Source organism: Miniopterus natalensis, chromosome 1, assembly GCF_054644295.1.
Source record: "Miniopterus natalensis isolate mMinNat1 chromosome 1, mMinNat1.hap1, whole genome shotgun sequence".
NCBI classification, from domain to species: Eukaryota; Metazoa; Chordata; class Mammalia; order Chiroptera; family Miniopteridae; genus Miniopterus; species Miniopterus natalensis.
The window spans coordinates 64,312,046-64,325,429 of NC_142081.1; the positions used below are offsets into that span (position 1 = coordinate 64,312,046).

General features: G+C 39.6%; 1 protein-coding gene across 1 annotated transcript; it reads left to right on the plus strand.

The window, feature by feature from the left end:
- The first annotated feature begins 435 nt into the window (after positions 1 to 435).
- Positions 436 to 9,454, plus strand: ZNF770 (zinc finger protein 770). The gene is made up of 2 exons (XM_016220445.2): positions 436 to 565; positions 4,959 to 9,454. Exon 2 carries the CDS (start codon positions 5,000 to 5,002, stop codon positions 7,133 to 7,135), a length of 2,136 nt encoding a protein of 711 aa, XP_016075931.2. The 5' UTR covers positions 436 to 565; positions 4,959 to 4,999; the 3' UTR covers positions 7,136 to 9,454.
- The last annotated feature ends 3,930 nt before the right edge of the window (positions 9,455 to 13,384 follow it).

Sequence of the window (13,384 nt, forward strand, 5' to 3'; positions counted from 1 at the left end):
GCAGCTGGCGGGCCAGAGGCACTGCCGGGAAGGCGCCCAGTCCCGTCTGGCCACAAAGCCCGCCCCGCCCCCGCCAGGTGACAGCGCGGAGCGCCGAGGGCACCTGGCGTGGGTGGCTCGCTGGCCTCCCGCGCTGGGGAGAGAGGGGAGCCCCGAGGGCTTTCCAGGTGGGCGAGCCAGTTTCCAGCCGGGCCTTGAGCCCCAAGGTCAGGGCCACAAGGTTCCCCCAGCCGACGCTCATGGGTGAGATGGAAAATGCGCCCCGCTCCGCTCCTGTGCTGTCCCCCACCCCAAGTGCGGGCGGGGCGGGCGGCGCTGCGGCGGGGGCCGCGCTCCTGCCTGAGCGCCTGCTCCCCGACGAGAGCCGCGGGCCGCGCCCCGGCGAACTGCGGCCCTCGGGTTCGCGGGAGCCTGTTTCCAGCCGGACCGCGGCCCCGGGCCCTCCGAGTGCCGCGCCTGCGCGCTTCGTCCGTCGCCGCGCCGGCCTTGCGGACCTGCGGCGCTCGCTGCCTCCGCGGCGCCGGGTCCCTGAGATGTGTGGTCGCCGGGTCCCGGCCAGCTGCAGGTGCGTGAGGAGGGCGGCGGGGACGCGGGCGTGAGGTGTAGCGAGCCCCGGGAACGGTCGGGCCGGCCTCGGTCCCGCCAAAGGACTCGGGACCCAGCGCGCGGGCGGCACGACCTTAGCTCCCTTTCCTTTCCCACGGCCGCGCGTCGTGACTGCGTCTCACGGGGAGTGGGAATCGCCGAGGGGAAGGCCCGGAGAGAATGCTTTTCCTTGGCAGCGACGGGTCACGTCATGCAAGGCATGTTATCCCTGGCTTGGACCGAAGCGGTTTTCATTCACCCTTGCTTGCCCTTCCTTTCCTGCTGTGGGATTTTGCAATCTCGGGACTGGGCTGAACCCCTCGGTGCTTATTGGTTGTGGGCGATGAGGCAGGGGCCAGGTGTCTGGAGCCTCTGTCCAGTGCAGCCCCCGGGAGGGAGAGGAGAGGGTTCAAGGCCGAGAGAGTGGGCCGGGGGTGTGGGGGGAGGAGGGAGAAGGTGGAAAGAGGGAACGGCTGTGGCAAGTGTCGCCAAAGATTATTCCCCTAGTGAAAGTTGTGCAGCTTTCTCCCAGGTCTTTCGTTTCTTTTTCATTGACTTTTGTGAGATCCTCACTTCGTTTTAATGGTGTTCGTTAAGGCTAGAAAACCAACAGGCTTTTGGCCCTGAAGCAACTTTGGAGGTTTTTGAGACCAGTTTTTACAGTCAGCGGCTCGCATCTTGCTGTTGTCAGGGATAGTGTTCAGATTGAACCATTGAAGTTTACTATTTTATTTTCATTTTCAGTTTAACATAGGAAAAATTACAAAGTTTGGGGGTTGTTTTTTAAAAATATTATTGACTAAAAAAATGAGAGCACAGAGAATCAGATGAAGTAGGATTTAGACCTCTATCCAATTAATATGCACCCTGTATAAGTATATGCACCCTGTATAAGTATGCACTTGGAGCGCTGAGGATTCCTGAGCTGTCACTTATAAATAGGAGATGAGATCACTGCTTGCCACCAGTAGCCTAACAATATGGGGCTCCCAGTAAGTGTTTTCCTACGTGATTTGGAGGCCAGTGACAATAGTATCCAGTCCTAGTGGTAGATGAACAACCATAGACTCTCTGGCACAGGAGCTGTATGTAGGTAGTCAATAACTTATAATCAGAGATGGTTGTGTGTGTGTGTCTAGTGTGGCTTTTTTTTGTGTGTGTTTCAGACACTTATTAAAAGGAAGGAAAATATAGAACGGGAATTGAGGAATCTAGCTCCAGGCCAAAATCCTTTGTATGATCTTTCATACCCAAAGGTAGACAATAGCAAGACTTTGCCTGGCTGGCCTGGGTAGGGGAGGTGGGGAGCTGGGGAGCTGTGCATGATCAGTACATTGCAGTTTTCTGGAGGGAGTTGCAGTTAGGGACTCACCCCTTTCCTCCTGCTAGCCATGCTCATTCTGCATTCCTGGCTCAGGTACCTTCATTCTGAGGACCGTGGCTGAGGCATTTCCCAGGCATCTCTACCTTGACCTTATTGAGAGGGGACAGCCTTGACTGATGCACTTTTCTCCATTTTGACCCAGGACCTTTCCACTCCTAGTCCGTCCTTCCTCTCTGGCCTGGCCCACAGGTCCATAACCAGGCAGAAGCCTTTTGTTTGGGCCTCCTCTGCAGTAAGATGATTGTGTGCACAGCATCTACCTGACCCTTACCTAGTGTTGTTCCATTTAATAAACCACTGGCGAGCCAGCAGTACTTTCAGCCTCCTTCCTGCACTGTTGCAGTAGGCGAACAAAGGCTTGATTCAATTTGGCTGGTTGTCTTGGTTGACTATGTTGATACCTGATTGCTCCACAGGAATTAAATAAATTGCCAAGTTCTTGGCAGTTCACTGGAGTCATGACTTACTTTTAATCTTCATAACTGCTACTGTGTTAGCATGTTTAGGGATTTGGAGGTTGTTCACCTGTAATTTCTGTAACTTGGTGTCAGGAAAATGCTTATTAATAGCACCAACAGCTGATTTTTACTTACATGGATATCTTGGTATTTTATAAATTAATATAGTGGCTTGCAGTCAGATTATTTTATTTTTTCTTAAATCTCTGTGGAATATTTCATTTGGCCTCTAATTAGATTTTTGATAAGTATTTTGGGACTATATGGGCCAACTGAACAAAACCAGACACTTGTTTTTCTTAGTAATCCTGTCTCATCCCATGGGCCTTGATATTACTTAATAGATTACTTAGCCACTTTGAATAAAGCAATTGATTTGTTGTGGATTCCTCTGTCTAGTGTGTAAAGAAGTACGCTAGGAACAGCTTTCACAAACTTTTTTACCTCTTCCTACAGAAGTTTCACAAAACAGTATTTATCCTTGCTATATGTATGCCAGCAATTTTCAACCTTTTTCATCTCATGATACACATAAACTAATTACTAAAATTCTGTGGCACACCAAAAAATACATATTTTGCTGACCTGACCCCAAAAAAGTTATAACTTCGATTCATTCACACCAAACAGATGTTGTTGTGTTGGCTGTTATCATTTTTTTAATTTGACAATCTAAGAGAAAAGAGGTCAGTGCCCCTGACTAAATAGTCAGGTGTTGCATGCTTTAAAAATTATTATAGCACACCAGTGTGCTGTGGCACACTAGTTGAAAATTGCTGTGTTATGCAATTTTATACTTTCTCTGTTTTATTGAACAAAAATGCCGATCATGACCCACTTAATTGATTTTATAATCTGTTAATGGGTAGTGACATGCAGTTTGAAAAACACTGAGAAAGCAACTAGTAGAAGATATTTGCTCAACAAATGAATTTTGATTGTGTGTGTGTGTTTTATTCAGATTGCTGAAGAGAACCACACAGTGGGTGTGTTTGTAATTTTGTGTATAAGGTGTCTTCTAGGAGAGGACAGTAAATAGCAAATAGCTTATATGTTGGATGTTGGCTAAATCAACTGACAAAAGAACCCTGAGTTTCTGATAAACTTGTCTTCTCTCTGACCTCAACTAGGAGATACAACATTAGAATGAGAGAGCTAGAACAATGTATTTTGTTTGCTTGTTAGTGTTGATTTAAACCTCTGACTCCCTTATTTAAGGAGAATGCAATAGTGGAAGAAGGATGAGAAGAAAATTGGTGTCTCTCATGAAAGAAGGGAAGATAGGGTATAAGATGGTTGCAAAAGTGCCTTTTCTGTGTGTCCTACAGAAGTGTATTAGAAGAAAAAGTTTTATCTTTATATTAAGTCTGAAAACAAAGTGTATATGTAGCCAGTATGTGGAGTTCATTGCCTCTATACTTGTCTTCTAGGGATTCTACAACAAAGTGGAAAGGAGAAATAAAAAGAACTGTAAATTTAGTTAGTGTATTTATCTCTTAGTTAGAAACCCTAGAAATGAAATTCCGTAGGTAAGGATAAAGTTTTAAACTCTGATCAGTGTTGAGCCACATAACACCTTAACACGTATATTGCTGAAGTTTTCCAAAGCATTCAGGTGCATCAGGAAGCATTTTCCCCGTTTTAGAGATGAGGAATCTGTATTTCCTTCTTCTTGCCACCAAGATTATATGGTGGCAAATCCAGGAGTAGAATCTAGGTTTTCTAGGACATTTTCTTCTAGTTGTCATGTTTTGGTCCAAAGAATTGAGAATAAATAGTGTTAATAAGGTGGCTAAGAAATCTAACTTTGATAAATGAAACATTCCATTCTCAAATCATGTTCATGGTATGCTGTAATTGAGTGCAATACATCTTTTTAGTATTTAAATTTTAATTTTTTTTTATTTTTAATATATCTTTATTGATTTCAGAGAGAGGAGAGGAGAAGGAGAGAGAGAAATAGAAACATCAATGATGAGAGAGTCATTGATCTGCTGCCTCCTGCATGCCCCCGACTGGGGATGGAGCCCGCAACCCAGGCATGTGCACTGACTGGGAATCAAACCCTGATTGCCTGGATCTCAGGTCGACACTCAACTGCTGAGCCACGCCCGGCGGGGCAAAATTTTAATTCTTATACTGTTTACCTTTCTAGACCAAATTTTAAAAAGTGACAAAGCAACTAAATATTGACAAATCTACTTAATAGTGAACTAAGAATATTGGAATTAAAAGGTCTACTTAATGTTCAATTCAGTCTCATTTTAATGTATCATCTTAATTAGAAATATAGCTTAAACTAGATAGGTTTTTGAATATTTCTTTTAAAGACTCATCATTTCTCTATATGTGTGAAATTAGTTTTATGATTCTAAAGTATTCATCCAAAATGGGTATTAACTTTTAAACACAAGAAAAGTCCAGATCTCCTCTTTATCCTTAATATCTTTAGCCAAAGGACAATTTAAATTATTTCTTTTCATATGAATATAAATAATTTTTAAATTAATACATTTTTTTTAACTTTTTAGATATCTGTGGAGATTAAGAATACTATGGAGCTCCTCAAAACATGTCATTGAAGAATATGATGGCTGAAAACAATTTAAAAATGCTAAAGATTGAACAGTGTGTAGTAGCCAACAAACTACCTAGAAACAGGCCATATATTTGCAATATTTGCTTCAAGCACTTTGAAACACCATCAAAATTAGCTAGGCACTATCTCATTCATACTGGTCAGAAGCCATTTGAATGTGATGTGTGTCATAAAACCTTTAGGCAACTAGTTCATCTGGAGAGGCATCAACTCACTCATAATCTGCCTTTCAAATGTAGTATTTGTCAACGCCACTTCAAAAACCTGAAGACATTTGTGAAGCACCAACACCTTCACAATGAAACCTACCAGAATGATGTTAAACAGGTCAGAAGACTGTTGGAGGCCAAGCAAGAAAAGCCAGCGTATGGAATGTATCATACTTGTACCACAGAGGAGAGATGGGCATTGCACCCGTGTACTAAGTCTGATCCTACCTACAGCCCTACAAAGAAAAGAAAGAATATTCATGCATGTACAATCTGCAGCAAGATGTTTCCATCACAATCAAAACTCGATAGACATGCCCTTATTCATACTGGTCAGAGGCCTTTTAAATGTGTCCTGTGCAGTAAATCTTTCCGACAGTCAACTCATCTAAAAATCCACCAACTCACACATTCAGAAGAAAGACCTTTTCAATGTTGTTTTTGTCAAAAAGGATTTAAGATTCAAAGCAAACTTCTGAAGCATAAACAAATCCATACCAGGAATAAGACTTTTCAGACTCTTTCATTAAAAGCGAAGAGTCCAGAATCGTACCCCCTGCCTAATAAATTAAATGCAAAGCAGGATGGTTTTGAAAATGGTGCTATAGGTGAATCCGAGGAGAATAATCAGCTTGATGTCCACTCTATTTATATTGTTCCTTTCCAGTGTCCAGAGTGTGAAGAGTGTTTTGAATCAGAGCAGATTCTCAATGGACACAAGTGTTTTCCTGCCAGAAGCGGCAAAATCCCAAGCAGTTTCAAAAGAAGCCTCAACTATAAAACCATCGTTAGAAAAATCTTGGCCAAGCTTAAACGTGTTGGGGGTAAGAAAGTGGACAACTTTAGATCTGAGAAAAAAGTATTTAAAAACGGTTTCTTGAAAAATTGTGATCTTATTTCTGGTGAGCAGAACCCTGAACAAACCCAGAGAACATTTATGGGTTCTCTTGGCAAACATGGAACATATAAGACAGCTGGCAATAAAAAGAAGAAAACATTGACTTTGCCATCTTCTTGGCAAAAGCACTTCCCGAGCCAAAATATGGGGAAAAACTTGAAAGGTATCCTTACAACAGAAAACATGTTAACAATGGATAATTCAGTGAATAATAAAGACATATCTGTCTATGGTTCATCAGGTGAGGAGTTCTTTGATAAGTGCGAAGTGCTTCAGTGTGGTTTTTCAGTTCCAAGTGAAAACATGCATACTGGACATAAGATGTGTCCTTGTGACAAATGTGAGAAAGTATTTCCTTCTATATCCAAACTACAGAGACACTACTTAATTCATACTGGACAGAGGCCTTTTGGCTGTACTGTTTGTGGGAAATCTTTTAGACAGTCAGCTCACTTAAAAAGACATAAATTAACTCATACTGAAAAGATTCCTTATAGAAGATCTCTTTGCCAAGTAGAATTAGACAATTTGAGCAGACTTTTCATTCATCCAGGTGATAACGTTAACTATAATGCTTCTCAACAATGCAAGGCTCTTGGTTTTCAAAAATGTGAGGCCTCAGAGTCAGATCAAATATCAGAAATAAAAGTTAAGGCAGAATCAGAGGATTTCATTCTTGGTGCCCACTGTAGGAGCAGGCAGCCCTCTCTCTCTAATTCCCTTCTGGAATCAGAGCAGAGCCCTCTTAGTCATTGTTGTAGTTATTCAGAACATCCTGAGAGGAATGATGGCCTTCTTTACCCATGCAGCGTTTGTTCTAAAAGTTTTAGATCTCCATCTAAACTGGAGAGACACTATCTAATTCATGCAGGGCAGAAGCCATTCGAATGCTCAGTTTGTGGCAAAACATTCAGACAGGCCCCTCACTGGAAGAGACATCAACTTACTCACTTTAAGGAACAACCACAAGAAAAAGCGGTTGTCTTAAATTCAGTTATGTAACTTCCAGAGTCATTAACACATTTGTGGTCTCTGGTGATGCTGTTAAAGCCTGTATCATTTTAAATGTGTTTTTATCAAAAGGCCTGATTAGGTTGAATGATTATATTTATAGGCAGTTGCTTGTCCTGCACAGTAAGGTAAGATACATAGACAATTAATACAGTGTTTTAGGAACAGCCCTATTTTTAGAAGGAAGAACATGGTTTGATGTCATAAAGTAAGCATCTATTTTATTGTAATATATACTTTGGCTTTATTGGAAGTGGTGTAAACCCACGATGCGGTACAAACAATTTAGCCCCATTTATTTTTTAAAGGAATTATTCCTTGAGACATGCCATCTCCTTTTAGAAATAGTAAAATACCGAGAGGTAAAAATTGGTTTTTGGCTGCAGCAAGTAGCTTCATGATATTTCGTTTGTTTTACATTTCACATGAAAGCATAGTTTTGTTCACCTATGGCTCAAATCCCATTGCAAAATTTTTTTCTTGTAAATTTAAAAAATATAAAGGCAATAAAAGTGAAAAATGGAGGAGAATCAGCATTATTTTCATTGGTCTTTTCCAAGCTATTTATTCTTAGGATTCTGTGGTAGCTTCACCTCCTTTTCCACTGGTGATTTGAATCACTTTTTGCCCAGCCTGCTGTTGTCTTTCCCAAAATAATTAGGGTGCACCTCCACACATTTACATGTTTATCAGGAATATTGTCCCACAAGTGCCATAATCTTTTTGATATGTTTGCAGTGTTATCTTTTCAGAGGAGTAAATGTAATTTGTCTATTTGCTTATTAATGATTGATAGCAGGAATTTTTACATTTACTTCAGTAAAACTTTCTTTTAATGCCTCCTTAATTGAATGGTCCTATGACTTAACTAGATCTATTCTGTTAAGTTTGATCAGAATGCAATGACTAGGTCTAGTTATAGTTTTTATTCCTCTATATTTTTTATAAGATTCTAATGCTAAAGAGTATTGTTTTGATCCTTAGTAAATTGTTATTTTAATTAGTAAGATAATTACTCCTGAATAGGAACAAGATGCTTGAGGCTATCATTCTTTTAAACAGTACTGTCATGATTTGGGAAATATTTCATCTTAAACCATAAAAGACTTATAATCACAAATTGCCCTTCATATTTGCCATTTTAAATTAAATCTTTAAGAATAGCAGTTCCTAGCAATAAAAAAAATAACCATTATCTTTCTAAGGTGAAAAGAACAGGTGGGTATTGATTCTAGCACACTTAAATACAGTGACAAGCCAGGCCCTCTATTAAGAATGAATAAATGAACAATCGTAAGTTTTGAATTTACTCTGAACTGCTTGTGTGTGAAAAGGGAGGGGTTGGTCTGCTTATGTGTTTTGCAAGTGAATTTTGAGAAGCTTGGGTTTAATTTACAGAGATGAAACATAACAGTACAGATAAAATTCCCAGTGTTTACAAATGTGCAGGAGAATCATCTTTTAAAGAATAAGTTCTCTTAGGTTTTCTTAAGGTACGTTCCTCCAGTGCAAGCAAGATGGTTTAAAGAATTTACTTTAGAAAAAACTTTTCAAAAACATATTTATTACATTAAAGCAAGTAAAAATGAGTTCATATTTTCTAAGAATACAGGTTCAAGAGTTTTTTCCCATTTATATGTCTGAAATGATGTATTTTGGGATTTTCCTAAGCTACTAATATAATGTTATTTGAAGTAAATGTCTCATATATGCCTTTCCCAGCCCAAACAGGGAGAGTCCTTAACAGTGTTGTGCTTGTATGATTATTAGATTTCATTTGCCTAAGTGATACTGTACTTTTTTTGGCCCATGCCTTTTTAAGCTGTTTCATATTGAAAGTTGGAATATTGTAAAAATTTTGTCAAAGATGTATTGTAGTGCTATTTGAAGTACCTGTTACAAAATACTTATTTACCTTTACTATCACTGCAAGCTTCTTGTGGAAACTATAGGAGTGAAAATAAACTGTATACATTCATGACAAGATTAAACATTATATATTAAATGATGATTTGCTGCATGCCAGAATGGTTAGTGTGGAATCAACTACTTTGGTTGTCTGAAAAAATAAACTTTATAAATATCTTTAAAGAGAATTAGATAAATTTTTCCTTCAGGTGATTCCAGGCTATGGTATGATTATTTACAGAAGTAATTTGATTGGCTGAGTTAGTGGAATGATTGGTTCTTGTTTTGTATTGCAGTAGGTTCTACAAAATGTGTATGTATTGAAAAGTAGGTGGTGGTGGTTAAGATTCTTGAAACATTCAAATTTCAGAATATTTTTAAAATAAAGTTTCAAATTACACAGTTTGGACTTTTTCTTTAAAGGGAAAATCACATAATACTGGATCAAGGCACCAATTACCAAATACTTTCCTAGGTCCACTCCAGTTTACCTCCTACATTGAGCTTCCTGACATGGATATTTAATCATTTGCTTTTTTGTTCATGTTTGGTTTCTTTGACAGCTCCTTATCACCTGCTGAAGGATGTGTTAACTCCACTGTGTGCCACGTAATCTACCTGCCTACCCATTTGTCCTCTTTGGCCTTCCTCTCCAGATTTGTACTAAAGAAATGTAGAATTAATTCCTCCAGTGCATAGTATCCTTGCTCTTCTTGCCTCTGTCTTATCTACTTAGTATTGATTTAAATTAGATATGCACTCTCACACTCCTCAAAGAAGAAATTTAGTTGAGCCAGGTTTTATTCATTTTTTCATGATTATGAGAGAAAACAAGTGTTCAAAACTGACTTGTAGAAAACATTTTATTTTACATATTATGTAAGATAGCCAATTAGAATTACAGACATTTTAGCAATAGTTTTTGAAGCCTGGATATCTTACAGGATTTCTTTGTTAGAAATAACATTTACAAGGACTGTTTTATGATGCAGAATATGTGCTTTTTTAGAAGCTTCAGGAAAAGGGAACATTTAATTCTTGAGATTTCTCCTATTGCCAGTTAGAAGGGCTTAGAATTTCACAGCTAACTGCAGGAACTCAGAACTAACAGAAAAAACAAAAGTGGTACAATGGTATTATTAAATGGACATGGAGCATATAACACTTTGCACCAGCATTAGCAAACTTCTATGCATTCTTTGAAGTTTGAGCTTACATACTCCTTCCTCTAGAAGCCTTTCTGATTTTACCAAGCGCTCCACCCACTGTGCTCCCACTGCCTTTTGTTTATAACTCTTAACTGTCACTGTTGACCAGTGGTTTTCAAACTTTAGTGTGCACTGGAATCGTCTAGAAGGCTTGTTAAAAATGGATTGCAGACTACATCTGAGTTTCTGATTCAGTGGCAGTTGGACCGGAGAATTTGCATTTATACAGATTAGCTGTTGCTGTTGTATTGAGTACACTTTGAAAACTACTGAGCTAAACTACAGTCTTCTGGAAAGCAAGGGGATGCATCTTTTTATGTTTTATGCATACAGTTTAAAAGTTTCTGTATGTTATGTTTGTACATCTTGATATCCTCAAATATATACTGAATGTACAAAGGAAGAAATGAATGGAGCCATTATTATAAACTCTTAACATTCTCTTTACATCTATAACTTCACTTAAGCCTTTTATTCACTCGTAGAATGAGTTTGCTTTCTAATGTGTTGGGGTCAAAGCCAGTCCAACAATGTACTCTCAAAACTTCCCTCCTCCTCACCCAAAAGTGTCTTTTTATCTTTATGCCTTCCTTTTCTTACCATATACCCCAAAATAACAATGTTCCTCCACTTTCTGAAACTAGGTTTTCCTTACTCTCTAGTCCCAGGAACTTCATTAATAGTCCCTTCTTTTTCTGGTCTCTTTAGTTTTTCCCTCTCCATTGGTTCCTTCCCCTCTGCCTAGAAAAAACATCCATTCCTGACCAGGTAGCTCAGGTGGTTAGAGCATCGGCCCGATACGCCAAGGTTATAGGTTTGATCCCTGATTAGGGCACATACAAGAATCAATCAATGAATGCATTAATAAGTGAAACAACAAGTCGATGATTTCTCTCTCCCTTTCTCCAAAATCAATAAATAAAAATTTAAAAAACAGTCCATACATTTCCTATTCAGTTATGGTTTTGGCTGTAACTGACAGAACAATTGACTCAAACTGCTTGAGCAATAGGGACCTTTGTTGGCTTACATGACTTGAAGTCCAGCGACTACGTAAGCTCTAGGGTTGTCAAATCATATAATCGAATTGACTGGTTTCTTTCATCTGCTCTGCCTTTCACGACAAGGGTATTTCCCTATGGTTTTTGTATGCTTTGCAATCGCACCACATGCTTCCTTCATGAGAGTAGTGTGGGGCAGGTGGTGAAAGAGATGCACAAACTCACGAGAGCAAGGAACCACTTTCCCAGAAGCCTACAGTAAACCTTACCTCTCACCTGCCAGAATTGCTTCACAGGCACATTCCTGAAACAACTACTGACAAGAGAGAGAATTACCTGGAGCTGGAGCTGAGGCTCAGCTTCCTTCCTTTGTGTATATGGTTGCCTGAAGATGATATGGACACTGGTCAAATTTGAAGTTGTGTTTGGAAAGAAGGGAGGATTTGATAGGCAATCAATGATTTCCACTGCACGGAGCTTAAAAAAGAGAGGACCGCTGGGACAAACAACCTATTATTCTGGTTACTGTTATATTTTCTTCTTTGCCTTTTATAGTCAAAGCTGTTGAAAATTCATTTTGCGCCTCCTTGCTCGGTACCTCTTCAAGCACTAACTTCTTAGCCTTTCCTACCTATAGTTTTTCTCACCGTCCTTGGGAGCTACTCTCCGAATGACCACTGTAGTGCAACACGTCTTCTCTCCTGCACTGTGTATCAGCCCCTTAGTCTGGGTAGGACTGACCTTAACTGCAGCTTCAGCAATGGGTCATTACCAGTCTAAGATGTCAAAATATTTGTATGTCCCTTTTCATCAGGACCGTTCAGGGATAGGTAACCGAAGTCTAAGCCAGTCAATGCACAGCACTACCTCGGGAAGAGTCATTGGCTCAGGAGTGAGCACTGACCTAAGTCGATCTGTTCAGAGTGAAACCTCATATTTATTTCAATGGCTGAGGAAGGAGAAGTGAGTACAGAACAGCTTTCTCTAATTTGATACCATGACAGGTGTCAGACTTTTTATTTATACCTATAGATTTCCTTTATTTTAAAGCACATTTGAATTACATTTTCTTACAACAAAAATATCCCAACTAATAATGGTCACCAATGGTCTCCTAATTGCCAAACCCATGGACTTTTTTTCTTTTAATTTATCTCTATTGTTGAAAATATTACAGATGTCCCCTTTTTTCCCCATTAACCCCTCCACCCTGCACCCACTCCCTGCCCCAGGCCTTCACTTCACTATTGTCTATGGAACCCATGGACTTTCTGAAGTTCTTGTCCACTTAGCTTTCTTTTGAAGCCTTTCACACTCTGACAATCTTGGATTTTGAAACTCTTCTTTCTTGATTACCTGCTTCCTTTGCTTTCTCCCTTCCCTATTTATGAAACAAAGTATAGACGGCTTGTAAGATAAAGGAAAAATCATAAAATACACATAGTATAACTTTAAAATGTCCAAACCCATCAGTCAAAAACTTGGCTAAGAAAAATGATAAGAAAATAGAAGGCAGGGAGGGGATTGCGAGAGGGCAAGAAAGAGAAAGATGTTACGATGCTGCATTTTGTCATACGTATTATAAATGAGAACCTCTCAGATCATTATAAAGCTACAGATGATCTGAAGCTTATTGGCTTAATATCCTCTTGGCCACAAAATTATAAGATAAATTATGAATTTAATAAATATTTAAATTGGGGAATAAAAACTGCTCGTCACCACCTGGATCTTCCCCTGCTACCCCAGACTGTCCCTCTATAGAATAGAATCATCTTGCCTTTGAAAACCTACTCTACCCTGTCTTCTCTACTGTGCCTCACTGTCCCACTATTCTTCAATTATGATGAATTTCTCTTTATTCTATCTTTTCAGGGTCTAACACATTTATTATTTCCCTTCATTTTTACCGGCAGAACCCAAATTTGGGCCTTTCTGCTTTTCTCTTAGATTTGCAATAGCCTCTGAACTGGTATTCCCATCCCTGTGTTACCTATTCTAACCAACCTGGTATACTACTGAAAAGGCATCTTCCAAAAGTAAATTTCCAATCGATGGTTTCCCATTGCCTTCCACAATAAATACAGTCTCCCGTTCCTAGCTTTCAAGGCCTTTGACATGGT

Coding starts and splice junctions, on each gene's coding strand:
- ZNF770 (XM_016220445.2), top strand. CDS start 5,000: ATGTCATTGAAGAATATGATGGCTGAAAACAATTTAAAAATGCTAAAG.